At 47.2% G+C, this 15,495-nt stretch overlaps 1 protein-coding gene across 1 annotated transcript in view; it reads right to left on the bottom strand.

Moving 5' to 3' along the window:
• TMOD1 (tropomodulin 1) overlaps positions 1–15,495 on the bottom strand; it is a 93,964-nt gene that overhangs the window by 35,734 nt on the left and 42,735 nt on the right. Inside the window, exons 3-4 of the mRNA XM_009244678.4 lie at positions 13,587–13,743; positions 6,580–6,699 (exon numbers count right to left, since the gene is read on the bottom strand). Of these exons, the coding sequence (XP_009242953.1) occupies positions 6,580–6,699; positions 13,587–13,743 (277 nt within the window). The remainder of the gene's footprint in view (positions 1–6,579; positions 6,700–13,586; positions 13,744–15,495) is intronic.

Here is a 15,495-nt window from a genome sequence, read left to right as displayed (position 1 = left end):
CAAGACCAGTGGCTCTCGGTCAAGGCTGCACACATGGATCACCCAGGGAGCTTTAAGACCCTATCAGTGCCTCTCTCCATCCTGGACCAACCAATCGGAATCTCCGGATATGTGTGTGTATGTGTGTGTGTGTGTGTGTGTGTGTGTGTGTGTGTATATATATATTTTTTTTTTTTTTTTTTTTTTTAATTTTTGAGACGGAGTCTCGCTCTGTGGCACAGGCTGGAGTGTAATGGCAGGATCTCGGCTCACTGCAACCTCCACCTCCCGGGCTCAAGCAATTCTCCTGCCTCAGCCTCCCAAGTAGCTGGGATTACAGACACGTGCCACCATGTCCGGCTAATTTTTGTATTTTTAGTAGAGACGGGGTTTCACCATGTTGTCCAGGCTGGTCTTGAACTCCTGATCTCAAGTAATCCACCTGTCTTGGACTTCCAAAGTGCTGGGATACAGGCTTGAGCCACCACGCCCGGCTGATTTTTTTTTTTTTTAAACCTCCTCAGGTGATTCTGTTGCTGAGTGAGAGTCGAAAACCATAAGATGAGATGATCTCAAAGTCCTTTCTGTTTCTCACATTCTAAGATTCTTCTCTGCTAAAATTAGACTTGCTTGTTCATCACTAAGCGAACTGGTGGGGAGAGAGGCATCTGCATTTTTTCAAGCTCTTGTGGGTTTTAATTTAGGCTGCATCTACGTGGGCAACAGGAGCTGAGGCCTGAGTCAGCAGCAGGTGAATCAGATCACCACGAAGATGTCCCATTCTGGGGCAGGCTCTCCAGCTCCCACAGAGCAGCTCAGGGGATGTGGGAGCAGCTCTAGGATGTGCTGAGGTTTTGTACAGGTTTTGGGGGATATATAAAAGATGTAGCCTCATATGGCTGGCTGGTGTGGCTTAGAGTGGAGAGAGGTGGAAAATAGAAAGTGCATTTGGCACACAGATGCCAGCTTCCTGTGATGGTCTAGAAAGAGGGATGGAGGCGGCGAAGTTACAAGAGACTGCCAGGAGACCAAGAGGAAGGAGACCTGCGTTTCAGGCTGAGCCTTGGTATGAATTTTCTGGGTAACCCTGTATAGGTCACTTCCTTTCTGGGGGCTGGGGGGGCGCTCAGTTTTCTCACTTGTAAAATGGAGTGTTTGAACTGATCTCTTACCTACCCACAGGACTTAGCAACACAACAATTTCTCATGTTTTTATCCTGTTTGACTTTTACAGTAAGTATCCAGGGGCTGGGCACAGTGGCTTATGCCTGTAATCCCAGCACTTTGGGAGGCCAAGGTGGGTGGATCCCTTGAGGCCAGGAGTTCAAGACCAGCCTGGCCAACATGGTGAAACCCCGTCTCTACTAAAAATACAAAAATTAGCAGGGCATGGTGGCACACGCCTGTAATCCCAGCTACTCGGGAGGCTGAGGCAGGAGAATTGCTTGAACCTGGGAGGTAGAGGTTACAGTGAGCCGAGATCGCGCCACTGCACTCCAGCCTGGGCAACAGAGTGAGACCCTGTCTAAAAACAAACAAACAAACAAACAGCATCCAGGGTAGCTGTGGTAGACCCCCCACCCCCAACTTTTCCAGCAAGCTCAAGAGGGAAATGGTTCACCAAAACCATACAGCAAGGAGTCTCGTGGCTTTTAAGTTAGTATTCTCATTCACTAGGTCACTAGCAGTTCTAAAGTTCTAAAACTTCCCCTTGACTTTGGCATCCTAAGGACAGATAACATATATTTATTGTAGGGGGTTGTATATGTTAACAGCAGGGCTAAGAAGAAATAAAACCATTTTGCAGCTCAGAGGAAATTAGAATTACAAAAAGGAAGGACGAAAAGAAGAAAGGAGGGAAAGAGGAAGGAAGGAAAGAAGGAAGGGAAGGGCCCAGCTAGATTTCCATTGATGGGCAGAATGCCTGGGGCTAGTATTACCTTCTGCCAGCCCTAGGCACAAAATCGCAAGTTTCCCTCTCTCTTGGTTTTGTGCCACACTCCACATCAACAGGAGTGAGTGACGGGAGAAAACGGCACATCAACATTGCCTGTTGCTTCATTCTTTGTAGATATTGGCAAGGCTGAATTTAGCACTGGGGAACTTGATTTTTTTTTTTTTTTTTTAAGTCTAGATCTTCCTCAAAACTCAAAAAGGACTATTTTTGAACTCTGAAAAAGAACATTGAGTTCTGTTTCTTCTCCCTGCCTTGGCAGAGTTCACTCATTTGGTAATTCCACTCAGGACGCAGGGAGATAACAGCACACATCCCCGGCTCCTCCAGCTGCCAGCTGCTCGGGCTGGCTCTGGGCAGATGGCTGGAAGATGTTCTCCTGCATCCCAGGGACAGGCGGGAGAAACTGGCTCCGGCCCAGGAACTGGATGCAGTTGAGCTGCTCCTGGATAAGATACACCCTGCCACTGGCAGGGTAGCAGGACAGGTGCCTAAGCACACGGAAGTAGCCAGAAGCCAGGGGGTGGCCTGGCTAAGCCTGCCTCTGATAGCCGCAAGACCTCCAGGTTGCCAACTGCCCTTGGGGGTGAGTGGCCCGAGGCTGTCCCATCTAAACAATGAGTCTCCCTACCCCACTTCCTTCCTGGGTCCTGCCCCACCTGAAGGGTCCCTAAAGCCAGCCAGCATCACCACCCTGAGTGGGCAGGGGAGGCACTGAGAATTACAAGTGCTTGCTGACTCCCAGCAGCCTCTGACCTACAACCCTGTAGGCTATGCGCCAAGAACTTAGCCCTGCCAGGAACCTGTGCACTCTGCTTGTCGCCCAGCAGGGACACTTTTAATGTTGAAATCTACATGTTGAAGTGATAAAAGATTTTAAGGTTAAAAAAAAATACATGTTTCTCGTCTGTCCTCCTCATCACCTCCTGGGCCTCCCAAAGGCAAGGACTGGCTCCTGTTCATCCTAGTATACAGTAGGAGTTCAATAATGTGCAGTGGCTTAGTGAGCAGTTAGGTGAATGCATGAGTGATGCGCCTCACCCGTGTTACACGAGAGTTAGGAGGGCACACCTCAGCGTGCCCTCCAGGCTCCTACCATCACCAGATAGCAAGCCTGCCACGCCACTCGGTTCAGAGGGGCCTGTCCTCCCCAGCCCGGAACCACTGCTCCTGCCGCTCCCAAGCCCTGGACCTTCTCCGCACTTTCTCACTGCTACTCTTCTGCTCCTAGGCTCTTCTCCGTAGCTCTTCCCTGGTCTCGCCAGCCCTACCCCAAGTGCCCCCCTCATACGCTGTACTGATTCTGTTCAGATGCTCACTCTCATTTGTCATTTCATACTTACCTGGTGTTTGTTTAACGTAGACTCTGTGAGGGTGGAAATTGGGCTGTTTTCTTACCATTCTTTTGCCAGGGCCTAGTCCAGAGACTAAATGGACGGCACTGACTGTGTGTGTGAGTGAGGAAGCCAGAGCTGAGCTGATGGAAATGTTCTACTTGGGAGATAGGCCATACCGACTATAGGTGACCTGGATGCCCCATGTCCTCATCTCCCTACTCTTCTTCCTCCAGTGAGTCACCCACACTCTTGGCCCCAGTCACCTGCTCTGTGAAAAAGGCTTCAACCACCCACCACCTCTGGTGGGCCTGCTCTGCCCAGCACCTCCAACACCATGTTCGAAGTCCAGCCTTCATCTCATGCGGAGTTTCTGAAGTCAGCTCTCGGCAGAGCACTCCTCATCAGCCACCCAGCCTGTTTTCTGCTGCCTCAGGCTAGAAAGCCTGGTACCATCTCAGCTGCTTGGCCTCTGAGCCGGCACTAGGAACAGCTGGGCTGTTGGTGAAGCTGCATCTCAGATGCAATCCCACAGCTCTGCCCATGCCTCGGCCTCATGGAAGGCCTGCCTCCTCCATTCCCCCATCCTCCAGAACACCCCCTCCTCTCCACTCAAACTCCTGCTTCCATCTAGCTCTCCCTCATGCCCTTAGTCCCAAGTTTCATCTCCTTGGTGTGACATCCAGAGCCTTTTCTAATGTGTCCCCCATCCCACCCCGGTCCCCAGCCAACTTCTCCAGCCTTGCCCATCACCCTCTGTTGCCTACCCTCTGTGCTCTGTGTCCTCCCCTACCCTGGAGGGCTTCACTCAGGTGACGCTGGGTGATGGTGCTGCACATAGGCCCTAGAATGAAGCTGCCTGGGTTTAAACCCTCTGGGCAAGGCATTTAACCACACCTTGCCTACTTTCTCCATCCGTAAAATGGGGACAGTAATAAAATTTCCTTCATAGGATTGTTTTGGTCAATAAATGCAACAAGGTCTTGAGAGCAACTCACGTAGAACCTGGAACATGGTAGGTAGTCAAAAGTGTTCAGTCCCTCCTTCCCCAGAGATGCTGCCATCTTTCGAATGTCCAACATCAAATGACAGGCATCCAAGGTTAGCCAGTTAACACCGGTGTAGACTTACAGCTCCCCTCTCCTTCCCAGACTTCGGCAGGATATTGCATCGTTACAGATAACAATAAATAGCCACGCCAACAAAAATAAAGAGAAATAGTTTCAAGAAAGCCACACAGAAACGTAGCACATGGTTGCAGCTCTGATTTGGCACAGGAACTGCAGGAGCCGGCGGTTGTGACAGCAGTCATTTGATAATCCCTTTGAGCTGCCCAATGAGGGGAGTGACGTCATGAAGGGTGATTGGAGGAAAAAGTCCAGGGTAAAAACAGCCCCAGTCCATGTGGAGATGCCGCACCAAGGCATCAGCGACCACCCTGCCTCACAGATTATCCCGAACTCAAGGGACCCCCTTTGGGGAGATGGTTTGGTTGAAGTGTGATGTATAATATATGGGCTCAGTGGAGGATCTACTGTGACTCGTGTGGCTTCTGACAGAATAAATCCCTACCCTAGCAAACTAGGTTCCGGAGTTAAGTGCTACCTTCCCAGCTGGGTGAAGCACTCACTGCTTCTGTACTTCATAGTGAAAACGAAAACCATTCTCTCTCAGTCCCAATACCCTTCAAGCCATTGCCCTTTGTCCTTCAAATTCCCTGTCTCCTGAGGAAAGGGCTGTCTGGACTTGGGATCTACACACTGGCTTTCCGCATTCACTCCTCAGGTCCCCCAGACCTGGCTTCACCTGTCACCACCCAGAGTGCCCCGTGTGTATAGTTGAGTCTTCTCACTGCCCCCTGCACATCCCCCGCAGTGGCTCCCCCACCCCTGAACGAATGTCACCAAAGTCATGCACAACACCACTCACAAGTCGCAGAGGCAGCTGTGGCCTGCCAAGTCCCTGGTGCTGGTGCTGGTGCCCTCCCACCTCCGCCGTGGCCTCTGGCCTCACATGCCTGTGAGTCTCCTGGCCAGCCCTGAACCCTCACTGTGTCTCTGTGGCTCTGCCCATCTTGATTTGGCCTTTGGTTCTCAGCCTATTTGTGGCGAACTGATCCACATTCTAGCTTTGCCCCATTTCCACGATTTGCACCCCCGCCCCCAACCCCCACCGCCAAAGGCTTCTACGAGGGCCATGTATTCTTCCTGGAGCTTGACAACACTAATGATGCCCAAATCTCTATCTTGAATGGGAACCCCCTGTAGCACTCCAGAACTTCCTGTACAACTGACCCTACTTGGGTGGCCCACAGGTGCCTCAAGTGCCACAGGTTGTAAACGGAACTCTGTATCTCCCCTCTTCCTGCTCCTCCCTTGCCATCCATCACTAATGGCACCGACACCACTTAGTGTCTGAGGTTACCTTGCTTGACTCTTCTACCTCGCTGTCACAGCCAATCAGTCACAGGCATCCCCTTCTACCCTCTCCCCTGCCCACCTGCCTCGAGCCTTTCCCCACCCCGCCCACCCTCCTGCCATCACCTGGGCTATGATTAGCAGCCTCCAAGCCTGCAGAATAAAAACCCACCCACTCCCTGGATCAGGAGCACAGTAGATGTGGAGGGAGTGCACAAGGTGCCGGATGTGGCCAGAACCTGACCTTCCTGTGGGGATGGAACACCACAGCAGTGGGACAGAGACGACAGGAGCAGCAGAGAAGTCAGGGGAGGCGGGGAGGGGGGAAAAGGGCTCTGAATATCAGGCCACCTTCTGGAGTTTTGGGGGTAGTTTGTGAAGATCATATGGAAACACATATGAAGATGGAGGGCATGGGGCAAATATGCGATATACAAGGGTGACCCCTCAAAGCCGGCTCACTGAGCCAACTGCAGGCAAAGTGCAAAGTTGTAAAAATCGAGCCCTTAAGTGAGCCTCCCAAGGCAAAGACAGCAGAGGCCCTCTGTCTCTTTTCCCTCTATCCTCTCTTCCCAAGTGGCTTGGGCAGGATTCAACGCTAATGGCTGGGAAAGGGTGTCTGTGGGCTCTCCCTGAGATACATCCACGTCCCTCTGGCATGGGGTCTCATGGCAACAGCAGATGGCTCCCTGGTATGGTGGGTTTGCATGGTTTTCTCTCTATTTTCCTTGTTTTGGTTTTTGAGAATGGATTTTTGTTTTAACACTCTCGGTCTCCTCTAGTTCTTGTTAGAAATAGAGAAGGTGTTCATGCTGAAATGAGCCCTACAAGCCTCCCTGCAGATGTGGGTCAAATCCTTCTGGAGGATGTGGAAAGCTCCTGGAACACCTCTTACCTGCAATGTCACAGAGTTCTGCATCCGAAGCATTTGCCAAGGCTTCCTCCAGCTCTGGTTCCAGCGTCACACTTTCCAGCACAGGATCCAATGGCTTCTGCTTAGGAACCCAGACCTTTCCTGCAAACACACAGGGGACCTGTTACGGGAGTGGCTGCAATGGAGCAGCCTCTGGTGATGGCCCTGCGTGGACCATTGTAGAGCCCTGTGGGTCCCTCCATGCTGAGAGTCCCTTCAGGTTTCTCCCTCTGGGGACCAACTTCCCCCAAAGAACAGGAATCAGGGATCTCCAACACAGCACCCCTCACACTTGAAAAGAGTGATTTTATAACTTGGTCCAAGCCGACTAAAGCATTGGTCATGACCAAACAATCTGTAAGTAGGAAAAAAATATGAAAGAAAAATATAATAGAATACCAGGGTAAGGGATACCTTAACCAAAGGTTCTGAGACCTTGGGAAATGAGAGAAAAATGTATAAACATTTCTAAACAAACAAATAAAATATGAAAAGGGAGAAAAATAATGCATCCTTGCCTCATTATCATATTTTTAAAGTGTCAGATTCATAACGGAATAAGAGGAGTAAAGAGGTATGTATGAGGATGGTCACTGTCATGCCCACCGATAGGAACTGGTGAAGAAATTATGGTGCATCCATACAATGGACTTCCAGCAGTTAGTATAAAGGATGATGGCGATTGCTACTTACTAAGAAGGAGAATGCCTAGGACAAATGTGTGAAAAAGGCAAGCTTACAAAGTAGCACAAACAATTTAATTCCATTTATGAGAAATTGCATATGTATATTTATTTACTCAACAACATTTATTGAGTGCTTCCTATGTGCCAGGCACCTTTCTGGGGGCTAGGGGACAGCAGTGAGTAAAATCCTCAAAAGCTTCTGATGTAGTGAAAGGAGACAGATATTAAACGTATAAAGATATGGAATGGTATTAAGCATTATGGAGGAAGACAAAGCAGGACAAGGGCCTAGAAGATGACAGGGTGGGGTGTGGGTGGGGTGGGCACTGCTGTTTTGGGAAGGCTAGTCAGAGGATGCCTCGCTGAGATGACAGCCTGTAACCTGGGACCTGATAGAAGTAAGGAAATGAGCCCCTAAGATCAGGAACAAGACAAGGGTGCCCACTTTTACTGCTGCTATTCAACATTGCACTGGAAGTTTCAGTCAGAATAAATAGACAGGAAAAAGAAGTCAATGGAATCCAAACTGGAAAGGAAGAAGTAAAATTGTTTCTGTTTATAGATGACATAATCTGATGTATAGAAAACCCTGAATTTCCACACAGAAAACCTATTAGAACTAATATAGTCAGCAATATTGCAGGGTACAAGATCAACGTACAAAAATTAGTGGTATTTCTGTACATCAGCAATGAAAAATTTGAAAAGGAAATTAAGAAAACAATTTCATTTATAATACATCCAAAGAATAAAACTTGGGAGTAAATTCAACCAAAGGGGTGAAAGACTTGTACAATGAAAATTATAAAACATTCCTGAAGGAAACTAAAGACCTAAATAAATGAAAAAATATTTTAAGTTCATGGACTGGAACACTTAATATTATTAAGATGGCAATGCTACCCAAAGCAATCTACAGATCCAATGTAATCCTTATTAAAGTTCCAACAGTCCTTTTCCCAGAAACAGAAAAGGTGATCCTTAAATTCATATGGAATTACGGGCCACAAATACCAAAACAATCTTGAAAAAGAGCAAAGTTAGAGCACTCATACTTATTGATTTCAAAACTTACTAAAAAGCTAAACAGTGTAGTGCTGGCATAAGGATAGATAGATAGACAATGAAATAGAATTCAGAGTCCAGAAAGAAACCCAAACATCTATAGCAAATTGATTTTCAGCTAGGGTGCAAAGTGCATTCAATGGGGAAAGAATAATCGCTTCAACAAATGGTATTGAGACAACTGAATATCCACATACAAGAGAATGAAGTTGGACTCCTATTTCACACCATATGTAAAGCTGAACTCAAAATGGAATGACTTAAATATAAGTTAAGACTATAAAATTCAGGCTGGGCGCAGTGGCTCATGCCTGTAATCCCAGCACTTTGGAAGGGTGAGATGGGCAGATCCCCTGAGGTCAGGAGTTCGAGACCAGCCTAGCCAACATGGCAAAACCCTATCTCTACTAAAAATACAAAAATTAGCCGGGTGTGGTGGTGCATGCCTGTAGTCCCAGCTACTCAGGAGGCTGAGGCAGGAGCATCGCTTGAACCCGGGAGGTGGAGGTTGCAGTGAGCTGAGATTGTGTCACTGTACTCCAGCCTGGGAGACAGAGCAAGACCCCATTTAAAAAAAAAAAAAAACTATAAAATTCTTAGGAGAAAACATAAGGGTATGTCTCTATGACCTTAGAATTGGCAGTGGAGTCCTAGATATGATAACAAAAACACGAGCAACAAAAGAAAAAATAGATCAACTGGACTTCATCAGAATTTAAAAGTTTTGAGCATCTAAGGATACTATCCAAGAAATTGAAATGACAATATACAGAAGGTGAAAAATATTCACAAATCATATATGTGATAAGGTCTAGTATCTAGAATACAGAAAGAACTTTTACAACTCAACAACAAAAGGAAAACAACCCAATTTTAAAATGGGTAAAAGACTTGAATAAACATTTCTCCAAAGAGGATATACATATGGCCAACAAGCACATGAAAAGATGCTCAACATTATGGCTTGTTAGGGAGATGCAAATCAAAACTACAATGAGATACCACTTCACACCCATGAGGATGGCTACAATTTTAAAAAATGGAAAATGCATGTTGGCAACAATGTGGAAAATTGGAGTCCTCGTACGTTGCTGATTGGAGTGTAAAGTGGTATGGTTGCTATGGAAAAGAAGTTTAGCAGTTACTCAAAAAATTAAACATAGAATTACTATATCATTCATCAATTCCACCCCTAGGTATATACTCCCAAAGAATTAAAAACAGGTATTCAAACAAATACTTCTACAACAATGTTCAAAGCAGCATTAATCACAATAGCCAAAAGGTAGAAATAACTGACATGTCTACCAGTGGATGGATGGATACACAAATTGTGGAATATCATTCAGGTATAAACAGGAATAAAGCACTGATTCGTGCTACAACATGGATGATTCTGGAAAACATTGTGCTCAGTGAAAGAAGCCAGACACACAAAGTCACATATTGTATGATTTCATTTGTAGAAAATATACAAAATAAGTAAATCCATAGAAACAGATTGGTGGTCACTAGAGGCTGGGGCAGAGGGAGTGGGAGAGTAACTAACTGTAATAGGTACAGAGTTTTATTTTGGAGCAATAAAAGTGTTTTGGGCCTTGACAGAGGTGGTGGTTGCACAATGTTGTGGATTGTTCATTTTTAAATGGTTAATTTTATGTTATATAAGTTTTACCTCAATTTACAAAAACCTACCCAGCTCACAGTAGCTGTTGATGGAGGATAAGCTGAAGGGAGTGCGGGTGGAGGTACGAAGATGATTAGGAGGTTGGTGTGGGTACAATACCAGGGTCGTAGTGGTGAAGGTTGAGAGGGAGTGGGAAGCGCATAGAGAAATGTCCAGAAAGATATTCCCTAAAATGGGATCAGTGCTTATTTTCAGTGAAGGAAATGATTTTGAATTACTTAGCTTTATTGTGTAAACTGTTTACAGCAAATATCAATTACCTCTATCAGCAAAACACACAACAGAATCATTTGGGGAAAAAATGTATCACAACCTCTGTTAATATCAGATTCCAGGGATCCAGAAAAGAGGAAAACACACACGGAAAATAAAACCCCTAAAAAGGAACTCAAGTATTAAAATGACTAATGCAATGGCTGAGATGAATATTCAATAAATATTTAAGACCTGTGGGTTATTATACCCCATAACAGGTTCCTCCAGTGAGGATGGCGACTCTGAGCCACTGTAAGAGGTACCTAGACTTCTTCCCTTCATCTTACTAGTAGCATGTGAATGTGATGGCCGGAGCTTCAGCAGCCAGATAGACCATGAGGACAAAGACAGGTTGTAGGGGTGGCAGAATGAAAAGCTGGAAAGCATTGTGATCCACGATGCTAAGGAATATGCCTTACTAGCCCTGGAATGCCTAAGAAAATTAAATTCCTTGATTAAGTCTCTGTTACTTTTATTTATCCCCCCAGCACATGCAGCCAAATCTAATTCTAAATGAAAACATCCTGCCTGGAGCTATATTCTGGTCTCTCCCACTTGAATGAGAAGGCCTCCCTTTCCAAATTCCTCAGGGCTTTGTGCCAGTTTATGGCTCTTCCCACATACTATCAGGTCTTGCGGTGTGGGGTGCTGTTTCCCAGCAGCCCAAGCTGACTGTAGGCCTGGTGTGGGGGAAGTGCTTGGTAGAGGCTGGAGTGAATGGCCCTGAGCCTGCCAGTCAGAGCTGGAGGGTGTCCTCCCCACTGGCTCTGAGACCTCCACTTATTCAAGTCATAAGAACTCCAACAACTAGCATTCAAATACTCCAAGATGATGATGATGATGATGACGATGATGATGAACCTTTTGGGCTTGTTGCTATATGGAAGTAGAATGAATGCTAACTATTCTCCTTGGTCAGCCTGGTTTTTCATGAAGACAGTCAAGCTCTGGGAGGCTAGAGAGCTTTTCCCAGCTCTGCCCAGTCCACAGCTGGAGGAGTGGCAGGACTGATTTGTGTACCATTCAGACTCCCTTCCCCATCCCTCACACCATCCTCCAGGTCCTCCCTTGGGAGGGGTGTGGGTACATAAGGAAGTGGACGCCAGCAATGACTCACCTCGCTAGGTGTCCACCCAGGTCTGCTGCCCATCCCCACTCACTGCCCTCGTCCTCACCTTCTCTCCTGCCACCCCCTCCAGGATCCCTCTGACCACACAATCCTTTCAAAATTCAGAAGTTCTATAATCTAGATGCCCCTTAGGCCTCCTTGGACTTCCAGTTTTCAGTGAAACCTGGACTGAGCTCCAAGCCCAGGGTTTGGAATGGCTCGAAGTCCTCTGCACAATGTCTACCTCTGTGTGCGTCCTCATTTTATGAAGCAGCTACTTTGTGCCGGGCATTGTGCAAATACAACTGCGATACAGGGGAGCCAGCCACAGATGTGGACCCAGGGCTCACAACGCTTGCATTCTTAGGGGTGGAGGGAATGGAAGAGACAGAAAAGAAACAATTAATTACACAATTAATTAATTAGAATTAGTGCTTTCATTCAACAAATATTTATTAGGTGCCTTCTATGTGCTATGGATTTATTAGGTGCCAGGAACAAAATGATGAACAAGACAGATACGGTCTTTGCATTCCTGTAGCTGGTATTCTAACGAAGTAGTGCACAAATCCATTAAACATTTATTTAATTTTAGCTCATCCATTCATCCAACAACTCTCTACTCAACCCTACTATATATGGCAGGCCTCGCACTGGCTGCATGCTGGGAGTACCACTTGAGCAAAAACAGCCCAAGTGGTTGCCCTCAGGGAGTTTACAGGCTAGTGAAAGAGACAGATGAAAAATAAAGAGATGCTGATAAGATGTGAGTTGCTCTGAAGGACACACACAGGCTCCTGTGTTGGAAAATAACCAAGCAGGGAAGTTGGAGAGGGACTGCCTGTCCTGAACAGAGTAGACAGGGATGGCTTCCCTGAAAGAGAAGACTGTACAGTTGAGACCCAAAGGACAATAACAACTAATACTTAAGTAGCATTCATTTCCTGCCAGATGCTGTTCTAAGCGCTTGACAGAGATCTGAACTCACTTAACCTTCATTACAACCTCATGAGGCTGGTATTTTCATCATCCCTGTTTTACAGAGAAGGAAATGGAGGCACAGTAGGTTAAAACATTTACATATGTTCACACAGCTAGTAAGTGGTAGTGCCAGGATTGCAACTGAAATAGATCTAGCTCCAGGCTGTTTCTGACTATTATATCTTACCAGGCAGGAGGAGCCAGCCATGAAGAAGACAGCGTGGAGCTGGGCAGCAGGACCAGCACTCCAGGCATAGGGAGTATGTGCAAAGGTCCTGAGGTGGAAAGTTTGAGAACAGCAGAAGGAGGCCTGTGGAACAATGGGATGAGGGGGATATTGGAGTGGGGCAGAGGGTTTGGAGAGCAATGGGAAGTCCTAGAATGGATGGTCAGGGAGGCCCTCTCTGTTTCCTGGGGCCTTCAAGATGGCTTGCCTCAGGCTGGAGCAGAGAGTATAATGGGACAGACGAAGGAAGGGAAGCTGCAGCTGCCAGAGAGAGGAACTTTGGAGAAAGAGCAGAGAGAATCTGGGTGGAGATGGTTAGTGCATCTCTAGTCCCTGGTTTGCATAGGATGGTCCCTGCTTAGGCTTCATGTCCTGATGTCTTTTTTTTTTTTTTGAGACGGAGTCTTACTCTGTCGCCCAAGCTGGAGTGCAGTGGTGCGAACTTGGCTCACTGCAACCTCCACCTCCTGGGTTCACGCGATTCTCCTGCCTCAGCCTCCTGAGTAGCTGGGACTACAGGCTCGTGCCACCATGCTCAGCTAATTTTTGTATTTTTAGTAGAAACAAGGTTTTGCCATGTTGGCCAGGCTGGTCTTGAACTCCTGCCCTCAGGTGGTCTGCCTGCCTCGGTCTCCCAAAGTCCTGATGTCATTATTAACAGTTTCTTCTTTTACTCTCAAAACTGTTTAGGTTTGCATAAAAAAATAATTAGGACATCCTAGTGAAAGAGGGTTTAGGGAAAAGTTTTGCTGATTTGAGTGGATAGGAGTCTTTCCTCAGTCTACCCCCAAAATTTCATGAAATCTACATCATCCATAGATGCTTTTGAAGTTGGGTTTGGGTGTTTTGGCCAGGCAGGGATGAGGACAAGGAGCCCCAGTCACATTTGGCCCAACACAGGGCCTGGCAGGGCCTGGCATACAGTCGGCACTCAATGGTGCCTGGGAAGTGGCATATTATAACAGCAACATTGTTCAGTACCTCGTTTTTCCCCTGTGTAGGGGACCAGATCTTCTCGGTCCTTAAACTCCTTTGCTTGCTTTTCCAAGTGATCCAAGAGCTCCTCTCTTTTAAAGGGGCCCGTGGGCGCCTTGGTGGTCTGATCCTTCTGCCTCAGGCCTGCAGGCAGCAGTGCATTCTACATTGGAGGTTGTGGGGGGCAGGAGAGAGAGAAAGAGAGAGAGAGAAAGAGAGAGTGGTCAGCTGCTGAAGACTTGCACTTCTCCAGAAACTCATCATCGAACAGAAGGGACCTTAGAGCTCATGGAATCCATGGTGTCCCTCGTTTTACATGTAAGGAATCTGAAACTCCAGGACGGGGAGGGACTTGTCCAAGGTCAAAGGCAGACAAGGGGCAGAGAGAGGCTAGGACTCAGGTCTCAATCCTCCAGCCCATCCCTGCCTCTAACATTTTTGAAGGAGAGGAGGTGAGGGGTCAAGGCAGCTGACTCCAGCCTGAGCACAGAGGGCACTGAAAGAGCATCTGTTGAGTGATGAATATGATTGAGTTGTTGTTTGGATGCATAAAGATATTTACAGGAGTTGAGTTGAGTATCAAGTGGCTGGAGAGAGAAGAAGCCAAAAGGGGGTTAAGCTGGGGCCCTGGATGGAGAATCAGACAGGAAGAGACAGACCAAAAAAAAAGCTGGAGAAAGGCCCAGGAAAGCAGCGAGGTGAGCAGTGCCCTGCAGAGCTAAGAGGAGGACGGGGCATGCTCTCTGGCCACAGTCCCTGCTGGCCCTACCCGCTGCCTTCTAACCTCCTGACGGGTCTGTGCTCACAACACACTAGTGGTTAAATATTTTGAACGTCGCCCCTGGAGATGGGTATCTCAAGAAACATAACATCAACCAATTGTTCCCTTCTCTTCTTCAAACATAAGCAGGCTTCTAGGTGTGGGCTTACTGCTAAAGCAGATTCCTATTAGGAGGGATTGGAGTTACCCTCATGGGCTTCACTTTAACTCAGCCCCCGGTACCTTAGGGAGTCAAAGAAGTTTATAGCTGCAAGGATGCTTAGAGATCATCTAGTGCATACACTCTCCCATTAGGAGAACTGAGGCACGGAGCAAGGAAAGATTTGCCCAAGGAATTTCAGGACAGATCTAGAACAAAAACCAGGGTTCTTCTTCAGATTTACTGGAGGAGGATGATCTTCATTTCTAATCGTTGTGTGCTCCCTGTTCCCTGCATTTGCAGAGCTAGGGGAATACATGGGTGGCTGGTATGGGCAGAACATCACCCAAAAGATATGCACCCTCAAACTGACTAAATTGAAGAGTCATTCCACCTCCAACCTTTTTTTTTTTTTGAGATGGACTCTCGCTCTGTTGCGCCCAGGCTGGAGTGCCGTGGCGCGATCTCGGCTCACTGCAACCTCTGCCTCCCAGGTTCAAGCGATTCTCCCGCCTCAGCCTCCTGAGTGGCTGGGATTACAGGTGCCCGACACCACGCCCGGCTAATTTTTTGTATTTTCAATAGAGATGGGGTTTCACCATATTGGCCAGGCTGATCTCGAACTCCCGACCTCAAGTGATCTGCCTGCCTCGGCCTCCCAAAGTGCTGGGATTACCATTCCCAGCCCCACTTCCAATCTTTGTACCATTAAAATGCATATCTTCAGTCACTCTCACAAACTCTATATCCTTTTCTGAAAGCCGCCTCTGTGAGGGGAATGTTATCAGGCATATGAAGATCACTGCATGCCTGGAACATAGAGGGATACAGCTTGGGAGGGAATACTACTGTTTAAGGAATCTTTTTTATTTTTTTTACTTTTTTTTTTTTTTTTTTGAGACAGAGTCTTTCTCTGTCACCCAGGCTGGAGTGCAGTGGCGTGATCTCGGTTCAATGCAACCTCCGCCTCCTGGGTTCAAGCAATTCTTCTGCCT

This window comes from Pongo abelii, chromosome 13 (genome assembly GCF_028885655.2).
Source record: "Pongo abelii isolate AG06213 chromosome 13, NHGRI_mPonAbe1-v2.0_pri, whole genome shotgun sequence".
Taxonomy (NCBI): Eukaryota; Metazoa; Chordata; class Mammalia; order Primates; family Hominidae; genus Pongo; species Pongo abelii.
The sequence above is the reverse complement of the archived record's forward strand: the minus strand, read 5'-3'. Positions and strand labels throughout refer to the sequence as shown.